This window comes from Humulus lupulus, chromosome 1 (genome assembly GCF_963169125.1).
Source record: "Humulus lupulus chromosome 1, drHumLupu1.1, whole genome shotgun sequence".
Classification (NCBI taxonomy): Eukaryota; Viridiplantae; Streptophyta; class Magnoliopsida; order Rosales; family Cannabaceae; genus Humulus; species Humulus lupulus.
The window spans coordinates 306,415,505-306,440,235 of NC_084793.1; the positions used below are offsets into that span (position 1 = coordinate 306,415,505).

Consider the following 24,731-nt stretch of genomic DNA (forward strand, 5'->3'; position numbering starts at 1 on the left):
TTGATTTTGAACCATGTATTATCACTTATTACAATATATTTTTAAAAAATATATATGTACATATATATATATATATATATGATAATTTTTCTATAAGAGTTTTATTTAAGTCCTACTGGTAAGGCTCTAAGTGTTTCTCGACCCATGAACAGTTTTCGGCCTGATTTTTTTTATGACAGTATATATTGTAGCTATTTAGAGCATCCTGCAAATTTTCAGAAAATTTATGAATAGTTTACAGTATCAAAAACTAGATTCAAACATGTTGTTGCACGCGTGATTAATTTTTTTTATGCGCGTAGAAAATAACATTTTAAACCTAGTTTTTGGTACTAAATAGCTACAATATACACGATCATAAAAAAAAAATTGTACCGAAAACTGTTTTTGTATCGAGAATACTAAAAGTCCTACCAATAAGACTTAAAGTGAAAACATAAATAATGATTATCCCATTTATTTATATATATATATATATGTGTGTGTGTGTGTATGTATGTATGAGGCAACTTGTGATGGGCCCTTTGCTTTTTTGAGTTGGATGAGATGATGTATCAAATGTTCCAATTCCTTCTTATCCAACACCCCAATGAGTCAGAAGAGGTTTTGCTTAGGTAGGTATTATGCTCCTCCAATTTGACTTGACTTCTCTTCTAAGTATTACTTCAATAAAAATAAAAAAAATTAAAATCTACAGCTATAGCAGACTAGGACTAGCATATTCGAACCTTAATCAATGGAAATGTTCTCGGCCAATTTGTCCCATTGATGTCTTTTTAATGATTCTTTTTCCATTTTCTCTTCTTTGATACAACATATGAGAAATTATAAAGTATGAAATAATTTGACCCTCTTGATAAATACTCATCAGAAGTATTATGGAACTGTCTTTTTATAATTTAATTACCATTTATTGCATAATTTGTTTCTAGAATATAAACAAACAAATAAACTGACAACATCAGACACCCAAAACATAATTCAATATATTTGTGTGGACCCCTGAAAGATATTTACAATCTTATAGGAGAAGAAATTTGTGTTCTTTAGAAATCTAGGTTTCTAGTTCCTTGGAATGGTCCCCTAACCCTAGTAGTTAAGGAAAAAAAAAACCTCAATGGTGTCTGCCATTATTTAATGAGTAAAAATAATAAAGGTGATTCCTATAACAGTTCCATACTGTGCTGAACCCCTTTCTTTATTTTCTATAGAAATATATTAGGCTAGAGCTATATGCATTCATTGGAGAATCTCTAATGGAATGTTGAATTAGTAATGTATTGCTATCTTTTAACATCTTTTTTCATTTACTCATTTGTTATCTTTGTGTTTTTACAAGGTATCGATTTAGTATTTTTATTTTTCAATAATACTCATGCGATACTTTTTATTTTAAAATTATATATATTTGGTACCCTAAATTTATATTTGATAAATAAAATTGTCAATGTAACCAAACTATCATCAGGTATATGTAATCAAGTAATTAAATTTGAATATAGAACTCATATAGTTGAGAGCAATTTGATTAAATTTGAGTTTATGGTACTAAATATGTACGATTTTAAAATACAGAATACCAAATAAATATTATTGTAAACCCATAGTATCAAAATCATATTTTACAAAAACACTACATCTTGGTGTGCTAAAATGACTTTTTTTATTTACTCGTTTGCCATTAATTATTACTTTTCTACATCCCATTGGCATCAATTAGAGAGTTTTTAATTACTTTTATTTATTTTAAAGTGAAAAATAATTAGAATTTATTTTGTTTATATTTTTTTAGACCTTATTTTTTACCTCATTACTTGTTCTAAGTTATAAATAAGCCCATATTTTGTAAAATGATTTAAATAGGCCCATAAATCTAATTTTGATGAACAAAAAATTGAATATAATAACACAATTCTTAGGCAGAATGACTATATTTTTGTTCTAAGTTGTTAATTTAAAGAATTATTTGTGATTTTAGTTCAAAAAATTTTAATCAAAATCGAGTTTAGATGTCTATTAGAACTATTTTAGAAAACACGGAATCTAAAAAATAATTGATCAAAACATATGATCCAAACAAGTAATAAGACAAAACACAAGATCTAAAAAAGTATAAATTTTTTTTTATATGTTTTCAATAAATATTAAATGAAAATATATTATAGTTTATCTTCTTTTTTTTTTTTTAATTTGCATCTATATGTATTAGAGCACATATGCAAACACTGTTAAATATAGCATTTACTTTTTATTTTGGTTAAATTTAGCACAATATTTGCACAATCCATTAGAAACTAATAACACCATATATTCTAATGCTGCTGGGAAATCAAATATGGAATCAGAATATAACAACAAGAGCTCTTCAATTATTTACCAGTAAACACCACTTAAAACTTACAACATGGTTTTATTCCCCACCTGTTACAATTACATTCCCAAGGGAAAGAAGAAATTTTTCATTATAGTCTACTGGCCTCTCAGTTTTACATCCTGTATTTAGATGAGAAGAGGACCAAGTTTCTTACTCTTTTAACTCTTTTTAAGTACTCAAGGAGTGCGGTAGAACTTTATATGGGTTGAGTATTCCTTTGGGGTCCAGCAGTTTCTTTATGGAAGCCATTAGTTGAACCTGTCCAAACACATTGTGTGAATAGAAGTGTGTAAAGCAACTATAAACTCCAGAAGAGTGAGAAAGAAATGAAAGTTCAGGCATCAGCTCATGTCCTATGTTTCGTAATCCATGCAATACTCACCGTATTCTTCGACTTGCTATAGTGAATCTTGTTAGCCTTCATAAGACCAAGACCGTGCTCTGCGCTAATACTCCCCCGATGTTTAGATGTCCATTCGTAGACAAAGGGTTCTATTTGCGCTAATATCTGCAAACTCATTCAGTACTTTGCAAAAACCTAATATGGGATATCATACAATAGCAATGTTGAAAAAAAAAAATTTACCTTTTCATCGTACTGGGGAGCTGAAATATTGAGATGTAAATTAGAATCTCCAAGGTGGCCGTATGCAACTACTTTAGTCGGGGCACCTTAACGATTTCAAAGAAAGTTAAAAGTTCAGGTTTTGATGTCCCAAAAGAATGTAGTTTCTACGAGAACGTTTCTGAAACTAAAACTCGAGCTGATTATAAATCTTATGGCATATAGAACCAAGCTATCATTAGATAAAAGCAAAACTGGTATCTCAAAGGAACATCCTGCAATCTTGCACCTTCACAGTAGCCCCATACTTCTATTGTAAAGAGGGTACATTTTGTCAAGTCTGTCATTCGTGCTATTGAAAGTAACACCATAAAGTTTGCTTACCAAGTCTTGTTCGCATTTCCTCTACAAGATCATACATCTTTTCAACAGGTATAGACAAATCATATTTGTAAACTGCCCCTGATTTTTGCAGTGCTTCTGGTAAACCCTGCATCAGTATAGCATAAGACGTTTTTCTTTATTGTTTCTCTGTATTTTAAATGCAAAGTAAAGATGAAAAATCAATAAAACATTTGTTTCCAAATTTCTGTGTAATTGAGAATGAATCAATGGCTATTGGAACTAATACTTTCCATCTAACTAAACAGATGTTAAAAACAAGGCAATGATCAACCCATATTATAATCACTATTGATAAGCAGAAGGCAAAATGATACCTCACGTAAACGCCAAAACGATAATGCTTGGTTAATGTCTTGTGCTAGAGCACCATCAGAAACCAAGCCAACTTCCATTGCATGAATTAAGAAAGCTTCAAGTTTTTCTCTGGAAATGCCCAAACAAGTCAGTAAAGTCTTATTAGTATGGACATGCCATCTGTTGTAGAGGAATTTAGGGGGAAAATACATTTTTTTAAGAGAAAACATTGCACCGAGAAGGATGTTATGGAAAATTATTTCATAAGACTGTAAAATAAATAAAGAGAAGAAAAGTGGAAAAAGAAAGTAAAGGACACTACTTGTCAGAAGACTCGCCACTGCCTGTCGTTTCAATCAATACATAAAAGTTGTGCAATGAAGGAGGCAATGGATTTCGAACTCCTTCCAATTTATTCAGGGCCTACTGTATCAAAAATATCAGTAAGACCTTCACGTTTAAAACAGAAGAGAAGTGAAAAGCAATAATGGAAACTGCCACTTGATCTCTTTTTCTAGAGAAGAAAATTACATTGCATGCAAGTACTTAAATGTCAAATTACCAACTAGATAGCGTGGAGATTGTAATTATACAATCTTCCTATTGCAAATCTAAGCCAGTAACTTAAATTATTAAGTGGTATGCACATTCATGACCAAGAAAAAAAGAAAAAGAAAGCAATATTATGAAGAGAAAATAAAGATTATAAGCTTACCAAATCCATTGCCGCATTATCCAAAAACTCAAATGCAGATAGGATCTCCCCAAGCTTCCTCTTTGCTTCCACAAGAAGTTTCTGATATGATGAATTTTGGCAACAAAGGCAAGACACAGTATTTGTGATATCTCAAAGGGTACAGAGAAAGTAAGCAAAGTTCCAGCAAAAAAAGTACAGATTTAGTTAACTAAGAAATTGATTAAAGTTGATCCCTAAAGTTTTTCTAGTAATTCAGTTTGAAATAAATATGTAACTGATGGCAACCTTGACAAATAATAATCATCATAAATGTAAATACTTTATAATCCTAGTACTTCAGTATGTTGATTAAAATAGAATGAAATAAGTATGAGAAATTTCAGTATGAAATAAATTATACCTGGCAGCTAAAATAATCTTTACACGCCAGAAAAGCTATATTAACTGAAGATAGCTTTGGAGGGGTAAGTATGGAAACCTTGGTCACAATCCCCAAAGATCCTTCACTTCCTACATAAATGATAATAAAAGTATAATATCTACACAAATTAATTTTGCTGGCAAAACAATTAGAGGGTTTGGTAAATACCTATAAATAAATGCTTTACGTCATACCCAGTATTATCTTTGCGTAAAGTACCGAGCATATCAAGCACATCACCATTTGCTAAAACGGCTTCAACACCTGTTAGAGAATCCAAAAGTATACTTGATATACAGTGCCTCCAAGAAAAAGAAAAAAAATGGAGTAATTCTCTTTGATGAATATGCTAAACTCTATTAACAGGGACAAAGCATACAAATTTTACACTACCAGAGTTCGAAACATTTGGGATAAGACAAGCCTTACCAAGTATATTCCCGTGAAGTGATCCATAGCGGACTAGTCTCAAACCACCTGCATTAGTTGAAACATTTCCACCGATCTGGCAGCTACCCTTTGCACCTAAGTCCAGCGGCATAACAAATCTGAATAGAATCATAGGTACTTTAACAATTACAATGCTCAGACTCATTTAAATTCATGCATCATGTCTTATATAGGAATTACATAGTCTTCAATATCAACCAAACCATTTATGAATTATTCTCATTTCTACAAATTTATCCAAATTCTTGCAAGAAAGAAAAATTAGTGATGACTGATTAAAATGTTTAGTCATGCCAATTACAGAAAAAGAAACATATGATGCAGAAATGAGTATCTCATCTTAACAAGACGAGTAGCCTAACAGTGCAGCTCCTATTCATAAAATTGACCTTTCATTATCGTAAAAGCAAGATATTCGATGAGGATTGAGGAGGAGAAAGGTGATGAATATGAAAAATTACCCTTGTGTGTCCAGGAAAGTTATCAAATTTTCCAGTATGCACCCTGCTTCACATACCAAAATACCACTGACCTGAAAAATATACAAGAAAATCACTACATATCTTAGCCATATTGATAAAAGCCGTTTACAATTTTTCCTTTACTGAAGAAAAATATCCCAAAAGACAAGAATTAACAGTAGAAATCTCCAAAGCAAAGGAACCAATTGTTCGAAAAAAAATAAGGCAAGTTCACAAAGTTTGAAAAACCAAAAGTTGGAGTATAGGTATTGCTGAAAAAATTTAAGCATACGACTCCGTACTCTGATTACTGAAAAACAACACAGCCATGGTTCTAAAAAAATATTTTGCATGGTTAATTGGTGAAAAATAGGGGACACTTGAAAAAGGTTATTTGAGTAGAGGCCTTAAAGATATACCTTGTCAAAAGATATGATTTTATTCATCAAACCAACATTGATGATCACCTGAAAATCATAATGCAGAAAACAAGTCAGGGCAGAGCAATGATTACTACAGCTTCAATCTTCAAAAATATGTGTAGAAACCTATATGTATAGCATAGTTTATTATACACATAAAAACACAAATAGAGTCATTATCCTGTTAATGCTTATCCTAAAGTAAACGAACAAAGAAATAGAAAAAGTACATTACTTCATCATAAACAGGAACACTTCCACCAACAAGGCCGGTATTTCCACCTTGGGGGACAACAGCCAAATATCTGGAATTACAGTAACTAAGAATCTGAGATACCTGAAAGAAAAGTGGGGGAAAATCCACAGAAGGCCTTAGTTTGATATAAAGGTGACGATAAATTCTAAAACTATTTTCTTTTAACCTCGGCTTCTAAAAAGAAACAATGGCAATTACTACGTTGACCCTTTTGGGAGTAAATTCCTAAAAAAAAATTTATAACACTTCATATGGGCATTTCAAAATCTGGAAATCATAATCCTTTGATCTAAGTCATACCAAATGATGAAAAACAGAAGCTATCAAAAGAAAAATTTAACCTCCTCAGTGGTCTTGGGCTGCAGCAAAAGCTTACTTGAACCTCTGTACTTTTCCATCCAGTCCGTATTTGCAGTCAAAAGCCTATCTTCATCCTGAACTACATTTTTGTCCCCCAATATTCCCTTGAAATACTCAATGTCATCAGAACCCAACATCGAAAACGAAGGGTTCCTCTCAGGCACTGCGGAAGCTGAGCCAAAACACCTCAACTGGAATCTAACTGCATTTCCATAAACACCCTTTTCCATGGAAGAAGCTCTAAGAGGAACTCTGTTACTTGTTAAGTAACGAAAACAACGGTGTAGCTTCCACTTTTGCGTCTCATTACGGTGCTGATGATTCCCAGAACCTATTACTAACAAAATAATTGCAATAAAATAGAATGATCATCAGAATTTTTCACTCTTCAAAATTTTCATGTCATTTTTGAGGGGTTGATCTCAAAATTGAAAACTGAAACGAGAAAAGAAAATTGGAAGAGACAGAAAAGTAGTACCGTAAGCAGAGTTAGAGATTGGAGTGTGAGAATTGGGATTGAATCGAGAGTTGGTGCATGAGTATGTGAGAAAACGACGACCAGCTCTCCACTTCTCCATTTTCGTTTTGGTTCTCTCTCGGGTCAGCCCTCGAGTTTTCTGTCGTTACTCATTTGATATTGATTAGAATTTTGATTAATTATATAAATGAGTTGTGTTTGGTAACAAATTTTAGAGATTATCCTCAACGTGCAGCTTTATCCTTACTACACACGTGGTTATTTTAAAAAATTACACGTGACCAACCGTTAGCTACCTACTTAATTACGAAATACAACTAAAGCTTTGTTTGGTATTGATATTTAGGCTCGACTAAAATTTTAGGTATTTTAACTGCGAATTTTTTAAATATTATAAAGTAAAAATTTACTTGATAATTTGTGTTTGATGAAAATACTGACTTAGCATTTATGTTTTCAATAATATTTATCATTTGAAATTATACATATTTAGTGTATTTAGATTTAAATTTAATCTATAAAATTTTATCAATATTATCAATCTGCTATCGATTATATGAGTTTAAAATTCAAATTTAATTATTTAATTACATATAATTGATGACAATTTGATCATGTTAATAAAATTTAGGTTCATGATACTAAATATGTACAATTTCAAATTGTAAAATACAAAATGAACATTATTGAAAACATAAGATATCAGGTACGTATTTCAATAAAACACGTGGTAGTGGTATCGAATAGTTATTTACCCAATGATATATATGCCAAACTCACAAATCATAACACAATTTTAAATAACATGTCAAACATATGATCAACAAGATTATGATTGATTTTTAATAAAAACTCTCTCTTTCTTATAAAAATAAAACATATTCTAACCAATTCTCACACCAATAAATAGAAATAATATAAAAAAATGTGTTTTTTTATAAAATAATTTGATAGTTCCAAATGAAGGTGAAACCTAGCTTTAATTAGAAGCATAATTGGGATTAAGGCAAAAGTGTGAATGGAGTTTGACAAAACTTAACTAATGATGAAATATGTTAGTAGAAGCAAATCCTTAGTGGAGATTGGATTTGTCCTGTGGCGAATGCCTAAGAGAAAATTTTGTAGTTTAGATTAGATATGCTATAAAACAAATCCAAAAGGCAAAGACTTTGCATAAAGAACAGTTCATTTATTAGTTCTAACATTGCTTTATGTAAACCAATATGTGAATTTATCAATTCAGTAACTTATCATCTTTGATTTGTTATAAATAACCCCTCTCGGCGGAATTAAAATAGAATGATTTGAAAGAAGAAAAAAATTGGTGAAAGAGCTTGAATGACTTAGGTATCAAAGTACATCTGTGCAACTACACCTCGATAGTTCTTGAAGATAAAAGAACAGAGAAAGATATTCAGAGCAATGAAAAGAATATATTAAATTCCTTAAGCTGAAAAATGTACAAAGATATATATATATATATGTGTCATAGACCCTTACACCATATATGACCCAACTAACAAACCCATACCAGTACCCAAGTACACTAATAACATAATTAACTAAACATATTTAATGCTAAATAACACAGCACAATACTATGGGTGAACTTCCCCCTCGAAGTCATGGGCCTAAGGAGGACTGTGAGTTTGGTCCTAAGAGATTGAAACCGAGTAGTAGGCAGAGATTTGGTAAGACAATCAGCCAATCGATTCTCAGAAGTTGTATAAGCTAAAACAATATGCCCAGAGGTCACCCTTTCACGAACAAAATGGATATCAATTTCCACATGTTTAGACTGAGAATGCAAGACATGATGATTAGAGGTCAAATTGAGGGTGTTAACATTGTCACAATAAAACACAGGAGGCGCAGAAGAGGGAAACTGCAATTCAGATAGCAAAGAGACAACCTAGGAGACTTCAGTAACCCCATTGGTGAGAGCATGATACTCCGACTTAGTGCTGGAACAAGAGACCACCTTTTGCTTGGCAGAACACCAAGAAACAGACAGTAGACACTCGTAATCCTTCGATCATCCAGACAAGACGCCCAATCAGCGTCTGTGTAACAAAAAAGAGAGTAAGCAGATTGGTGATGAATCCCCAAGCCAAGAGTAGCAGTACCTTTCAAGTAACGAAGTAGTCGTTTGATAGTCAGCATATGCATATCAGTTGGAGCATGCATGAATTGACAGAGCCAATTAACAGCAAAGGATATATCTGGTCTGGTAATGGTGCAATCTTGCAAGGACCCAAGGATACTTCGATATTGAGTAGCATCAGCAAGAGGAACACCCTCATGAAGAGATAAAAAGGCAGAAGCAAAAGTGTAGGTACAGGTTTAGAGTCAAGCATACCTCTCGGAGTAAGAATATCCCGAATATATTTCGTCTGGCTGAGATGTAAACCAGTAGACGATGGAAGAACCTCTATGTAATGCCCAAAATTTCCTAATAAGGTTTAGGACCTTGATTAGGAGGTCGGGAGGGTCATAATTGATTTATTGTGTTATTAAATGATTATATGCATGTTTATGAGAATTATATTATAATATGATGTTATATGCATGCATGTGGGTCCACAACTGTTTATTAAACTGTTTTGGCAATTTGGGCCGTTTAGAGCATAATTGTGTATTTGGGTGCATTTTGTGATTCGTGAATGAGATCCCATCATTATGGAGATATGTTCGAGCCTTTCGGCATGAGACGATCATGAAATACAAGTGTTCGGTCTAGTCATAACGGGTTTAATTTCGGGGCTCGGGGTGAGTCTCGGGGTGGTTTTAATGATTAGAGCATTACCGGAAATTAAAGGGTAATGGGATATGGATTATTGGTGTTTGAGAACAGCGGGAATTGGAGAGTGTTAATTATGATTAACGTAATAGGTGCGAAAGGACGGTTTTGCCCTTGGTGGCTGTTAAGGTTTTATTTTAGACTTAAGGGCATTTAGGTCTTTTCACCCTTATAGATTGATATAAGTCATTAAGGCTGTAGAAGAGTACCAAAAACATAGTACCCTTTCTCCTTCTCTCCCGATAGGTTTTCTCCTTCATTTCTCTCTGAATTTTCAAGCTTTGTTTGAGGAATCAAGCCAAGGAACCAAGCCGGGATAAGCTAGGGTTATGCTCCACCATTGAAGAGGGTGTGTTGCTGAGATTGAGGTGAGTTTTTAGCCATTAGAACTATAGCTTTTTCTCTGTTTTCTGAGTTAAGTTCCAGCTGGTTTTTGAGTTGGAAAGTTGAGTTTCGATGGGTGTTTTGGCTAGGGTTCTTGGGGTTGTGATGCTTGGGGCATGTGAGGATGGTTTTTGGGTTCATTTGGGACATAATTTGATGTTTGGAAGCTTTTGATTTGGGTTGGAAATGGTAGAATCGAAGGAGGAGATTTCTGGGGTGAAGCTAGCTGAAGGTAGCGCTACAGCGCCCAGTGCAGGGCACTACAGTGCTACCTGCAGAGGGGGCTAGGGCGGTTTGGATCTGTTTTGAGCGCTGGGGCGCTAGGAGGGCAGCACTGTAGCGCTACCCTGTTTCTTCAGAACCCTGTTTTAAGTGTTTTTAAGGGTTTTTGGCTCGAGGTTTCAATCCTTAAGGCCCGGGATCGAATCTACTCACCGTGTGGGCATGTTTCGAGGTCCCGAGAGTGGGGTTTAGACCAAGACCCTATCATTGTTGATTTTCATTAATTGGAGATTATACTTGGTTATGACTAGGTGACCGCTAAAGGATTAAAGGATTGATCGTTCTCAAGGGTCGTTCTTGTTCTAATTCTCGCTCGAACCAAAGGTAAGAAAACTGCACCCCATGCGTGACATGCATGGTTGCTCTTGATGCATGTTGGATGTTTAAATGTAAACATTGATAGCATATTGAATGCTTAGCAATCTTGCCCATTTGCATATGATTATTATTGAGGCATGCTGGATGATTAAGTGTGATGCATGTGGTGCACGAGAACACATGTGATTAGGGCATGCCATGGATATTGACTGTGAGATTGGTCAGAGCTCAAGTCTCTGTGTTTGTGCATGATCGTTATTATGCTCGCAATTGTTAAGTAAGCATGTTGAATGCCCATCTTTGGATGTTTTGTTGGGGTTTTATGCCCTAATTAAAACTCAAATTCTTTGTAATCTCATTTTATTATCAATAAAAGAATAGAAATCATTTTTTGACTTGGTCAATCACTTTGCTCACATGTTTTATTTACATGATTATTTGTTTAATATAAACTTCTATTAAATCCCGAGCATATAGCTAATCTTATTTATAGTGACGTAATCACAGTGGAATATAAATAAGATTATATGTTCAAAATAAGTTAATCTAAGATTAGTCAGTGCACTGGATTTACACTGACTTGCCAATCTACGATATGATCTACTTACACATTACAGTGTTATGTTCTTTCCAGAACATTAGCAAAGTAGATAAGATCGGATGTATTTGTTACATCGGACAGGACCGATATTGACAGTTGATAAGCTAAGTAAACATACTGTTATTATCTATTCTAGTCATATCATATAGTTGACCATAGGTCAATTCAATCTCAATTCTGAGTGGTTAGTATTCTAACTGATTGTATTATTTGAGTTCTTTGACTTGTTCGTTACCAGCTTACCCTACGGACTAGCCCATACTTACATCTTGGGAACTCGGTAGTATAATTGAGTGGGAGTGTTAATCATAGATGTAATGCCCCAGATTCTCTATTATGGTTAATGGCTGGATTAGTAGGCCGGGAGGGCCATAACTGTTTAATTATGCCATTAAATGTGTTTATGCATGTTTATGAGAATTATATTATAATATGATGTTAAATGCATGCATGTGAGTCCATGTTTCTTTATACAGGGGTGTGATGGTAATTTGGCCCGTTAAGGGTAAATTGATTATTTGAACGCATGTTGGTAATATAGATTGAGACCACATTATGATGTGGGTTTGCTCGAGCCATTTGGCATGAGACGATCAAGGAATGTTGATTATCGGTTTGGTCATAACAGGCATAAGCTTGGGGCTCGGGGTGAGTCTCGGGGTGTTTTAATGATTAGAGTGTTACCGGGCATTAAAGGGTAACGGGATGTGAAATATTGGAGTTTGAGAATATTGAGATTAGCGGGAATTGGGAAGCGTTAATTATGGTTAACGGTGTAGGTGGAAAGTACCAAAATTGCCCTTGAGTTGGCTTTAGAGACTTTTAAAGACCTAGGGGTATAATGGTCTTTTGGCTAGGATATATATGAGCTTGGAAGGCTGTAGAGTAAAACAGAACAAAAACAGATTTTACTTCTCCTCCTTCCCGTACCTTCACTTTCCTTGTTTCTTCTTCGGAGATTTTGAGCTCAAGGGGTGGAACTAAGCTAGGAAATCAAGGGGCTTAAGTTATAGACTTGGTTCAGCCATTGAAGAGGGTTTCGTTTCGAATTTGAGGTGAGTTTTATCCATTGTTTTACTGGTTTTGCTCTGTTTTCGTTCATAGTTTTCAGCTTAAGATTTTGGTATGGAAAGTTGGAATCAAGGGGAGTTCTTGGGATGTTTTACTTGGGTTATGATGAGGGATAGTTATGGGTGATGTTTGGAGGTTTAAATGGGTGTTTGAGAGAGGTTTGGGTGGTGTTTAAATTGGGTTTGAAGGGTTGGTTTCAAGGGAAGAAAAACAGGGGTTTTGGCTGAACTGGAGCTAGCGCCGCGGCATGGCAGGGGTGAGCCGCGGCCTTTGGGGGCTCCTGGGTTTAGGCGCCTCTGTCTGAGGGGCGGACCGCGGCATGGCCAAGGAGGGCCGCGGCCCTTAAGGCATTTTTGGCCAGAATTAGCTTTTTGGCTCGGGGATGCAAGCATAAGGCCTCGGGATTGAACCTACTACCCGGTTGAGTAGTGTTTGAGGTCCCGGAGGTTAGGTTTTGGTTTAGGAACCTTTTTATTATTCATTTTATTGATGGAATCCCATGATTTGGTTATGACCAGGTAACCGCTAAAGGACCAAAAAGTCGATCGTTTTCAGGGTTGTTCCTTTATTCGTTCTCACTCGAACCAGAGGTAAGAAAACAGTGTATGAATGTAGTTGCACCCTGTACAGGTATATGACATGCATGGTTGGATATTTGAGGCATGTTGGTTGATATATGTGGACATGGATTGCATGTTAAATGCTAGTGAATGCTGATTACCTGCTTGAGACACTGACTAGTCAGGGACCGACTCTAAAGTCGATGATCACGCATTGAATGGCCCTATGGCATTAATGCGGGACCAACCCTAAGGTCGAAGAACTTATAAGCGCTTGCCTGGTCTACGACCAGATGACTATAGCCAAGGTATATGACCCCGATGACCGTTTGTCACGTGGCTAAGGGACGTTGTCCATAGTTTCGACTCTAGAGTCGTGAGGAAGGTTATGTTGGTGACCAATCACCATGCACCTGTCCTGAACAAGCTTATGAAAGAATCACCTATCAGTTAAGCCCTGGTGACCCTATCGTCACATGGCTAGAGGGAGCGATGCTCATTATTGTGACTCTTGGCTATTGTCACCTATTTGTTGGACTGATAGTCCTGAATAGTTATCACGATCGTTGTTGATATTATATCATGTTTTATTATGTTTTCTTGCTGGGCCTTGGCTCATGGGTGCTATGTGGTGCAGGTAAAGGAAAGGAAAAGCTTGGCCAGCCTTGAGTGGAGAGCTTGGGCGATGTAATGTACATACAGGGCCGCTTGACTGCCACGGTCAAGGAGTTCTCAGAGGGACTAGGGGTTTACCCTATTTTTGTCGCTTAGGCCGGCGGGGATTGTACATTTGGAACTATAGCGACTCTTTTGTAATACAAACTACTTGTAAACATTTTAAAAGGCTCATGAGCAGTTTATTTACTTAATGAAATGTACACTTTCATTTTTATTGGTTTTTTCACCTTAACCTGTTAATGGTACCTAGATCACGTTTTTAACCAAAGGACTCGGGTAGCGAGTCAAATTTCCGGTTCACTGTTCACCGTAACTGTTCTGGGGTAACCATGGCGTTACAATAGATATGAACATCTATAGCTTCTGATGAAGAAGTGAAATGAGGGTTTCTTTTTAGTTTGGTTCAAGGTGTTAAATGATAGAGATCGCATTTTAGTAATTAAATTAGTTTACTGAAATATCATTTACAATGAACTAAGTGTTTTAAGGATAAAATACAATGAGGGGTAAAACAGTATTTTAGTCCTATCTCATTGTAGACCGCTATAGAGGATTGAGTGACAATTATGGTTGTAACAATGGATAATTAATAGCGTATCTATATTTGTTATAGAGCGTTCTATGAATTCAAAAGTGCAATTCCGAGCCTATAGTGGAGTCACGAGGAATTAATAAGTTAGTAAATTTATTTGTTAGATTTATGATAACTTATTGGAGCTTGATTTCATAGGCCCATGGTCCCCATTGTACCTTGGATAAAATCATCTAGATAGTCTCAATTAATTGATTTAATCATCAATTAGAATTATCAAAGTTGATCAGGTCAATTTTGGATAGTTTCACAGAGTTGTGTAATTTTGAGAAAAAAAGAGAAATTATGGCAGATTTATTAATTAAGATAAATTGGTATCTAAATTAATAAATAAATTTAAATCAAGGTTCAAATTATAAATAATTAATTTGATAAAGGATTTAAATAATTATTTAATTAATTAAATCAATAGAAAATAATACAGGCATTGATTTTATGTCCAATGGGCTTATAATCAAATGGGAAATTTCACGGGCCTATAGCCCATGATAATTTCGATCTAGAGCTTCAAAATAGCTATTATTTTATTGATTTTTTTAATTAAATTAAATGGCCTAATTGAATCTATAAAATGAGTGCTTATAGAGAAGTCAAAACATAAGTTTGTAAGTCACAAGTCAGATTTTCTGATAGTTTTATATTCTCTCTAAACACAAGTCATTTTTTAAGCCACTTTGTTATTTTCTCTTCTTCTCTCTATATCTATCTCATGTGTTGAGAATTGCCCACACTAGTCTAGGTGGTTCTAAGGATACATTGGAAGATTGTGAAGAAAATAGAAGATCAGTTCAGTTTCTTGATAATACTCTGCGACAGAGAGGATATAAGAGTTAGAGAAACTGAAGGAAGGATTCTTTAATTCCGCTGCGTATACTGTAAGTATTCTATTTTTGTTTCTCTTTGAATTCAATTTTAGAAACATGTTTTAAGCTATCTCGTATTAATTTGTTTAATATTAGATATACATGAAAATAAATAAAGATCATGTATAAGCTTTTTCCAACAACTGGCCTCAGAGACAGGTTAATCTTTATTTTCATGCATGAACATGTTTAAAATTGGATTATTTAATATGTTTGAATAATTGGATGGTTTTCATGTTTTTATGAGCATATTGATTTTATGTGAATTTTAGCAATTTTTAGGTTATTTTGTTGTGTTTTCTATGCTATTAATTTTTATATATGCTTTATTTTGTGTAAAACATATTAAAAATTAATTAGAAAATGATTTTGGTTTGAAAAATTGCTCAAATTTTTTTTTGGAAAAATTTGGCCTGGCTCCCATGCGCGCGCGCACACGCGTGTGCACATCGTGCGCACCAGCGCACGTACGCGCGCGCACTACACCCCTTCGCGCGCGCGCCCAGCGCGCCACCACCCAGCCCCGTGCGCGCGCCACCAGCAGCCAGAGCACACCACGGTGAACAGTACCATACGGGTACTGTTTATCCAGATTTTTTTTTTTTGAAAAACAAAGAAAATTAAAATTGTGGAAATTTATTATTTATAATCAAAACCTAAAATATATTTTTTGTTTTATCATTTAATTTTTTTTTAAAATAAATATATTTTTGTTAGTTGGGATTTAAATAATTAGATATTTTCTACAAATATTCAAATTCAAATTTCAAAATAGACTAACAACTTAATTTTAAATCTTTTAATATATTAAAATATTAGAATTATGATATCAGATATTTAAGATATTTTCATTTAAATTCTTGATATTTTTATTGAATCTTTATTTGAAAATATAAATATATTTTTATTCTATAGTTTTTAATATTTAAATTATTTGAAATTTGAACATTGTTAGTTAGATATTTTTATGGATATTTGAATTTGTTTAACTATTTGAGATATTTTAAGGTTGTTATAACTATTTGTATTTTATTATTTTTAAATGGTTAAAATATTAGGTAATAGTTGTAACAACACAAGATATTTTGGAAAATAGTTAAGATATTGATTTTAAAATTTAAAATTGGTTAAATTTTTTAAAAATATCATTTTTTTCAGCTAATTAATAAAATATATTTTTTTAATAAATGTGATTTAAATTAACTTTGGTTAATTGTTGATAAATCATATTTAAATTAAATTAATATTTTTTTTATCAAATTAACCTAAAACCAATTGACTTATTTTTTGTAAAAATTTAATTAATTTGAATTTTTTTGATAAATTCTAGATAATTAAATGTGGTATTTTTGCAAATGAAATAAATTGTGGTATTTTTGCATAAATTCATAAAATTGCTCATATAGTTACATGATTAGGCTCATCCAAATATAACATGTATGTTTGCACTATATGTGGTATTTTTGCAATTTGGCTTAGATGCATATAGTGGCTCATATGTTTGTTAGATATATGGTATTTTGCCAAATAAAATATTCATAAAATGATAAGTTTTATTTGGGCCCATTAGAAAATGTAAAGTTTAAATTCCTCTCTTATGGGTGATTCCACTTATGAAGGCTCATTTGCTTTGCATGACTATAATAAGCCTAATCAATTAATAACAATTAATAAAAAGAAGGTTTAAATTCCTGTCTTTTGGACCTTGTATGGAAGATAGGGGGCCTTTGTAGTGGGAACGACATACTGGACCCAGCCTTCCTCCATACAAGCTCAATTGTTAAGGTCCATTTACCTAAGTTGGACTTAATTGTACAGGTTCATTATATTAGTTAAACATAAATATTGATTAGCAACAAATTAATTCTAAATTAATTAAATTTGTTTCAATGTGACACTTTAGAATTAATAAGAAATTATAGGACTTTGGTTTTAAAATTTTTAATATCTTTAATTTTTTTTTGGAAAACCATAATCATTAATTTTCTAAAAATAAATAATAAAAATACTAATTTTAATATAGGTAGTACCCATCAATCTATTTAAGCCCTCTTCAAATGTGTAGTCTCATACCTACACAGTCTTAAAATCATCACACTTGACCTTCCCCGGGCGGTGCGGGATTGCACAGCTTACTCGGTCTTTCCCCTTACAGATCACGAGATTTTGACTGTCACAATCACCCCCCCTTACGGGTCCAACGTCCCCGTCGACCACACTTCTAGCTGGGTCAAGGCTCTGATACCATTTGTACGCCCTACATCACTATGGCTACTTTCTGGAATGACGACTGGCCCTACAAACCAACACGAGTCTTTCCAGTGTGTTTTGTCCTCACTCGCACGCTTCTTGGGAAAACTTCCCAGGAGGTCACCCATCTTGAGATTACTCCAAGTCAAGCACGCTTAACTTTGGAGTTCTCAAGTGATGGGCTACCGAAAAGAAGATGCATCTTGTTGATATAGGTAGTACCCATTAATCTATTTAAGCCATCTTCAACTGTGTAGTCCCATACCTACACAGTCTTAAAATCATCACACTTCACCTTCCCCAGGCGGTGTGGGATTGCACAGCTTACCCGGTCTTTCTCCTTACGGATCACGGGATTCTGACTGTCACACATTTCATGCTTCTGATGATAATGCTTATGTTGATTAGATCTAATATTTTCGGCTTGCGTTAAACACGCTAATACCGTTCTTGACTCATAAGCCTATACTATACGACCAGTGCTCAGTACTACTGCCGAACTTGACTAATAAGTCACAACTTCACAATTAATACTGATACCATTGCCGATTCTGACTAATAAGTAAGTACCATTCACAGGTAAGCAAATTACCAAGCATTTGATATGCATTCCAGATGTACAAATAGAGCATTCAACATGTTACATCAAAAATCATGCATGTCACATACTGGGTGCAGTTTTCTTATCTCTGGTTCGAGCGATAAATAATAAATGAACGGCCATTGAGAACGATCGATCCTTTGATCCCTTAGTGGTCACCTATTCATAACCAAATATGGAATCCAATTAATGAAATCAACAATGAAAGACTCTTGACGTAAACCTCACTCCCGGGACCTCGAATTGTACTCAAACGGTTAGTAGATTTGATCCCGAGCTTTAGGAATTGAAACCCCGAGCCAAAAACCCTCAAAAGTGCCCAAAATAGGACCCTGGAAAAAAAGTGTAGCGCTGCCCCCTAGCTCCTAAGCGCTACAAGCAGGGATGCTTGCCCTGGACAGCGCTGTAGCGTCCTCCCTTGGGCGTTGTAGCGCTACAACCAGGGTATTTCAGCCCTAGTTTTTCCTCCTTCGTGTTCTCCAATTCCAAGCTTCACAAACTGATTCCAAACCTCAACCAAACTTACAAATGAACCCAAATACCCATTCTACAAGTCCTAGGCATCAAAACTCAATCAATTTTTGCTAAAAACTTCCATCAATTCTCAACTATCAACTTCAAAATTCCAACTGAAACTCAATAAGAAAACAGAGTAAAACCAGATTTTTCCATGGTTGAAAACTTACCTCAAGCTCAATATAGAACCCTCTTCAATGGCTGAACACAACCCTAGACCCTCAAGGCTTGGTTCCCTAGCTTGAATCTTCAATTGAGGCTTCAAAAATTCAAAGAAAGAAGAAGGAGAAGTGATGATCGGGAGAAGAAAAACAATGCTCTGTTTTGGTTTCTGTTTTCTACAGCCTTTAATGGTTGATATAATCCCTTAGGTCAAAAGACCAAAATGGCCCTAGGTCATTTAATTCCCTCTTAAGGCTACCAAGGGTAAAACCATCATTTATCCTCTAATCCCGTTAATCATAATTAACGTCATCCAATTCTCGTTATTCCCAATATTCTCAAATGCTAATAAATCATAACCCATTACCCTTTAATTCCCGGTAATGTACTAATCATCAAATTGCTCCGAGACTCACCTCGAGCCCCGAAATTACCCCGTTATGACCAAACCGCTAACTTGTATTCAAAGATCGTCTCATGCCGAATAGCTCAAACAAATCCACATTATAATGTGGTCTTATTCATAATTCACCAAGATGCATGAAAATATACAAATCCGCCATCAACGGGCCAAATTACCAAAATGTCTTTACAATGAAAAGTCGACTCATATGCATGCATTTATCATCATATAATAATATAATTCACATAATCATTTAATAACATAATTATCAATTATGGCCCTCTCGGTCTCCTAATCAATGTCATAAACCTTATTAGGAAATTTGGGTCATTACATAACTCGATCTACAACATCTTGTTGTCTCTAACAACTCAAAGTTTTTTTTGTAGAATACCATGCTTGTTATTTTCGAGTTCATTAGTGTAAAATACTACCCAAATTTATGGCTTTACATTATAAGTAAAAATTTCGGGTGCACTCCCCAAAAAGGGGCACACCAGTGCAATCCTCTCAAGTTTTTGGCTTGGGAAGAATTTTCGGCGCAATTTTTTTTATGACCGTGTAGATTGTAGTTATTTAAAACATCCTACAAATTTTTAGGAAATTCCAAATAATTTACAGTGCCAAAAAACCAGATTCAAATAATTTGTTGCACGCGTGACTATTTTTTTATGCGCGTAGAAAGTAGCTTATTTGAACATTGTTTTTTACACTGTAAATTATTTGTAATTTTTTAAAAATTTGTAGGATGTTCTAAATAATTACAATATACACGACTATAAAAAAATTTTAGGCCAAAAATACTTCGTGAGTCAAAAACTAAAGAATAGTGCAACAGTATGCCCTTTTCGGGTGCAGCAATGTGTCCTTTTGGTGAACTGGAGAACACCCCTGCATTATAATTAGAGTAATCGGTAAAAGTGGTTTATTTTTTATAATTTTTTGTAAAATATACTTTGTTTAAAATTTTAATTTGCTATCTAAAAATTTCAACCGGCTGAAGTATCTAAGGGTGTGATTGGTAGGGGATTCAAAAACAGTTTTATCATTTTCAGATTTAAAAAAATGAAAACAGCAATGAAAACTTGATTGGCACACTTGTTTTAGAAAATAAAAAAAACCGTTTTTGAAAACTAAGTTAAAATCCTTCAGCAAAAGAGAAAACAACAAATTGTTGTTTTCTTTATTTTCAAATCATTTGATTTGAAAATAATTTTCTAAAATTATATTTTTGAATTAACTACCAATTAGCCCCTTAATGTTTTCAGTATAATCTTACTATTTAAAAAAAAAAAAAAATTCTTGCTATTTTTCTTATAGTCTTGATTTTTTTTTCTTTTGTCATTTTTACAAGTCAATCTACTTTTTAAAATTTTTATCTATATAAATTTAGTAAAATAATTAATTATAAAATTATATAACAGAATATAATTTAATTCTAATTTACAATATATTTGCTAAAAAAAATCATTGATCAAATAAAAATTACAACAAATAAATAAAAATATATTTTCACTTCAATTATTATTATACAAAAAATAAAAATATATATATATATATATTACATATTCAATTTTTAGATTTTCTACCAAAAAATTATTCAATTTTATAAAACTAAAAAATAGTTAACGGACAATACATTCAATCACATTTTCATAAACATATTTTCAGACACTAAATCTAGATTCTTTTTTCAGAATCATACTTTTTCAAAATACAATTTTTAAATCACTAATCAATCGTGTCCTAAAAAAATATAACTTTAATATAAAAAAAATCAAAGTTAATGACAATGCAATATTGTTATGAATTTAATTAATGCAATATTATTAAATTTTAATTTATCAATATAATTAAATTTTACTTTCAGCTAAACCAATCACATATTCAGTTTCTGTTATATTTTCAAATTTAATCTCAATCACAGATTCAGTTTTTTAAAACTCAAAAACAGTTTACTCACATTAAACCAATCACATTTTCAGAAACATGTTTTCAGTCACTAAATTCAGATTTTCATTTCAGAATCCCACTTTTCAAAAATACAGTTTTCTAATCGCGAACCAATCAGACCCTAAGCCATTTTGTACAAAATTATCAAAATAGTTCATTTTGCCAAGTCACCTTACCCTGTAAGGGGAATGGTTTCTATCTTTTTTACCGTTTCGTTTCATTTTACGGGATTAAAATAACGAAACGTTTCATTTATCTTTTCGTCCACCGTATTCGTATTCTCTTATCCAAGTTTCAGAACACACAAAAATCTCAAACGCATGCTCTCTCTTCAATGGCGGCTTCGCTCTCCTCGATCCTTAACCAGCCTCATTGCGGTCTCTTGCTAAAGCTCCACGGAAGATGCGGCTTCGGTCTCAGGCTTCGTTTCATCGCTTCGCAACCTGAGAGGCCTATTTCGCGGTGCTACCTCCGCCGCACGCAGCATGGAGGCTCCGGTTTTAAACTTTCCCGAAGCTTTTCTGCGTCTCAGTCTCCTCTCAGCAAGCCCGAGACTCCAGGTCTCCACCACTTCATTGCTCAAGCAGCTCTCATATCTTCTGAAGCTCAACAAGAGTGAGTTTTCTTTCTCTGATACTCGTGTAGAGATTGTTATTCGATATTGAATTATTCGAATTTAGGTTTAATTTGGAGATATTTTGGTTCTTTATGGTATAATTAGAATTGGGTTGCAATAATTATACCAAGTAACTTCAAACCACTGATCTTTATGGCCTTACATTTTGAATGATTGTTAGTACAAGCTTAAAGACTCAGTTTTATATTTGGATAGTAAAAAACACACCGAACTTTATTGGGATTTTCACTTACTTTATTAGAAGATAGTATATGAATCTTATGCCCACTTCCTGTTTGATTATATGTCTAGCCATGTAGCAACTTCTGAAATTTCTTCAAAGGGTCGTATTTATCACGAGACTTATGGGTGTCAGATGAATGTAAATGATATGGAGATCGTTCTTTCCATAATGAAAAATGCTGGGTATAGCGAAACTGTGGATGACCCAGAGAGCGCTGAGGTAATATTTATCAATACTTGTGCTATTAGGGACAATGCTGAACAGAAGGTGTGGCAGCGACTGAATTACTTTTGGTTTCTTAAGAGGCATTGGAAGAGCAATGTTGCTACTGGTAGGTCAGAATCCGTACGCCCCCCAAAAGTTGTCGTTTTGGGATGCATGGCTGAGAGGTTAAAGGACAAGATACTAGATTCAGATAAAATGGTCGATGTCGTTTGTGGGCCTGATGCTTACAGGGACTTGCCTAAGTTGCTTGAAGAGGTAGACTATGGCCAGAAAGGGATCAATACCCTGCTTTCTCTTGAAGAGACTTATGCTGATATTAGTCCCGTTAGAATCTCAAAAAATTCTGTTACTGCATTTGTTTCAGTAATGAGGGGTTGCAATAATATGTGCTCATTTTGCATTGTTCCTTTCACTAGAGGTAGAGAGCGGTCACGCCCTGTGGAGTCTGTAGTGAGAGAGGTGGGTGAGCTTTGGAAAGAGGGTGTGAAAGAGGTAATGCTTCTTGGCCAGAATGTAAACAGTTATAATGATACATCTGGAGATGAGGATGAAGTTGAAGCAGGAACTAATTGGAACCTAAGTGAAGGATTTTCCAGCATGTGCAAGGTGAAGAAAGTGGGTTTACGTTTTGCTGATCTCTTAGATCGTCTTTCCACTGAATTTCCTGAGATGAGATTCAGATATACATCCCCGCACCCTAAAGATTTCCCAGATGAGTTGCTATATTTAATGCGAGACAGACATAACATATGTAAATATATACATTTACCTGCACAAAGTGGGAATAGCACAGTGCTGGAAAGAATGCGCCGGGGATATACCCGAGAAGTATACTTGGATCTCGTGCAAAAGATAAGGAAGATTGTTCCAGATATGGGGATAAGCAGTGATTTCATATGTGGTAAGGCGTCTTCCATTTTGACAAATTACAGTGCAATACTTTGGTAGCTTTGCTAACTTGAGGAAATGTCATTATCAGCTATTTTAAATTTGATCGCAGTAGTAAAAATGTTGTATTCGTTTTTTTGTGACATATCATGAACTTAGGTATAGAAACAAAAACAAGCATTGGGTAGTTGCAAAACTTTTTGTGGTGTTAATATAGTGGGGATCAAATTATCTTGCAAAACTTCTTGCGGTGTTGATAGAAAAATTTCTTCAGAAACAAGCAGGACTGCTAAATAGTTAAAACTTTGTAACTTTGACTCTAGTATTTTACTTGAGCTTTGGTGCATGGTGCAACTCCATTCGTACTTTTTAGCTACCTATTTGTTCTGTTCTTGTCTTGCCTTCTACATTTCCTCCTTTTAGTATGTAAGTATTACTTTTTCACTGTGAGGATTTTAGATTATATTATGTAGCTTATCATCCAGAATTGCTCTTCATAAATTCATACCTGCTTCCAATTTGCACTGAATTTTCACATACCTTATTCCATTCCTTGGGAATAGTTCTTTGTTCTCTCTCATCTACACTTTGTCTGCAAAATATTCATGTGCCTACCTTCACTCATGAATGTGATATATATATTTGGTGGTTTCATATTTTGGCTTCTCCAAACTTGTGTAAAATCCATCTTGTTTTCTTTTAGTAATAGCTTTATAATTTGTAATTTTCTATAGGTTTCTGTGGAGAAACGGAGGACCAACATGCAGACACAGTAAGTCTTATAAAGGCTGTTGGTTACGATATGGCATACATGTTCGCATATAGCATGAGGGACAAAACTCATGCAAATAGAAACTACTCTGATGACGTTCCTGAGGAAGTTAAGCAGAGAAGGCTCACCGAACTTATTGAAGCTTTTCGTTCAAGTACCGGTCAGCGTTATGACTCACAAGTAGGAACTCTTCAACTTGTGTTGGTTGAGGGACCTAATAAGAGAGCTCCAGATACAGAACTTATTGGCAAGAGTGACAGAGGCCATAGAGTTATCTTTGTCAGTGCTCCGGTCCCACAACGAGACTGTGATTCAAATGGCACAAGGAAGCCAATGGTGGGTGATTATGTGGAAGTTCGTATATTGAAATCTACAAGAGCATCCTTATTTGGTGAAGCTCTTGCTATTACTAAATTGACTTCATTTTACAACATCGAGTATGAAGAAGCTGTTGCTTGCGGAAGCAGAAGTTGAGAATCATTTACTTAGTTACCTCTCTTTTTTGCACTCTTTACTCAAAATTATTGCATAATAAATTTTTTTTTCTTGTTTTGGCAATAGCTGAGCAGATTTTGCTGGGGATTTTGATTACAGGCATTTGTAAAAAGTTGATTAATTCCATCATGACACATCTTATGTTTAGTAATTGAGTTTAACTGGAGCACTTTGATTCATAATACAACTGAATCTATTCCCATGAATGTGAATATACAATATGGCATTATAGCTGGAGTTCAACACAATATACTTTTACAAATAAAATTCTTTG

General features: G+C 34.2%; 2 protein-coding genes across 3 annotated transcripts; one reads left to right on the forward strand and one right to left on the reverse strand.

Moving 5' to 3' along the window:
* Nucleotides 1-2,347: 2,347 nt before the first annotated feature.
* LOC133812704 (D-2-hydroxyglutarate dehydrogenase, mitochondrial) lies at nucleotides 2,348-7,342 on the reverse strand. Of its 2 annotated transcripts, none has more exons than XM_062246502.1 (15): nucleotides 7,184-7,342; nucleotides 6,687-7,042; nucleotides 6,325-6,426; nucleotides 6,087-6,134; nucleotides 5,668-5,738; nucleotides 5,186-5,304; nucleotides 4,925-5,020; nucleotides 4,736-4,845; nucleotides 4,354-4,434; nucleotides 3,961-4,061; nucleotides 3,659-3,767; nucleotides 3,324-3,429; nucleotides 2,961-3,046; nucleotides 2,757-2,882; nucleotides 2,348-2,632 (listed from the first exon to the last, which is right to left on the reverse strand). In XM_062246502.1, exons 1-15 carry the CDS (start codon nucleotides 7,281-7,283, stop codon nucleotides 2,543-2,545), a joined length of 1,701 nt encoding a protein of 566 aa, XP_062102486.1. In that variant the 5' UTR covers nucleotides 7,284-7,342; the 3' UTR covers nucleotides 2,348-2,542. The 2 variants fall into 2 exon arrangements, with proteins under 2 accessions (XP_062102486.1, XP_062102487.1); XM_062246503.1 differs by having other exon boundaries at nucleotides 6,687-7,036; nucleotides 7,184-7,340.
* Nucleotides 7,343-8,783: 1,441 nt separating this feature from the next.
* Nucleotides 8,784-24,644, forward strand: LOC133781244 (CDK5RAP1-like protein). Its single transcript, XM_062220292.1, has 4 exons — nucleotides 8,784-8,874; nucleotides 21,385-21,832; nucleotides 22,146-23,203; nucleotides 23,925-24,644. Exons 1-4 carry the CDS (start codon nucleotides 8,784-8,786, stop codon nucleotides 24,434-24,436), a joined length of 2,109 nt encoding a protein of 702 aa, XP_062076276.1. The 3' UTR covers nucleotides 24,437-24,644.
* Nucleotides 24,645-24,731: the final 87 nt, after the last annotated feature.

Excerpts from the sequence above, each read along its gene's own strand:
- LOC133812704 (XM_062246502.1), bottom strand. The coding sequence starts at position 7,283 with ATGGAGAAGTGGAGAGCTGGTCGTCGTTTTCTCACATACTCATGCACC. Across the intron at positions 5,739-6,086 it reads AAATCATATCTTTTGACAAG|GTCAGTGGTATTTTGGTATG; the intron begins GTATATCTTTAA and ends TATATTTTTCAG. Across the intron at positions 4,846-4,924 it reads CGTAAAGCATTTATTTATAG|GAAGTGAAGGATCTTTGGGG; the intron begins GTATTTACCAAA and ends TCATTTATGTAG.
- LOC133781244 (XM_062220292.1), top strand. The coding sequence starts at position 8,784 with ATGGGTGAACTTCCCCCTCGAAGTCATGGGCCTAAGGAGGACTGTGAG. Across the intron at positions 8,875-21,384 it reads GAGTAGTAGGCAGAGATTTG|TCACCTTACCCTGTAAGGGG; the intron begins GTAAGACAATCA and ends CATTTTGCCAAG. Across the intron at positions 21,833-22,145 it reads TCTTCTGAAGCTCAACAAGA|CCATGTAGCAACTTCTGAAA; the intron begins GTGAGTTTTCTT and ends TTATATGTCTAG.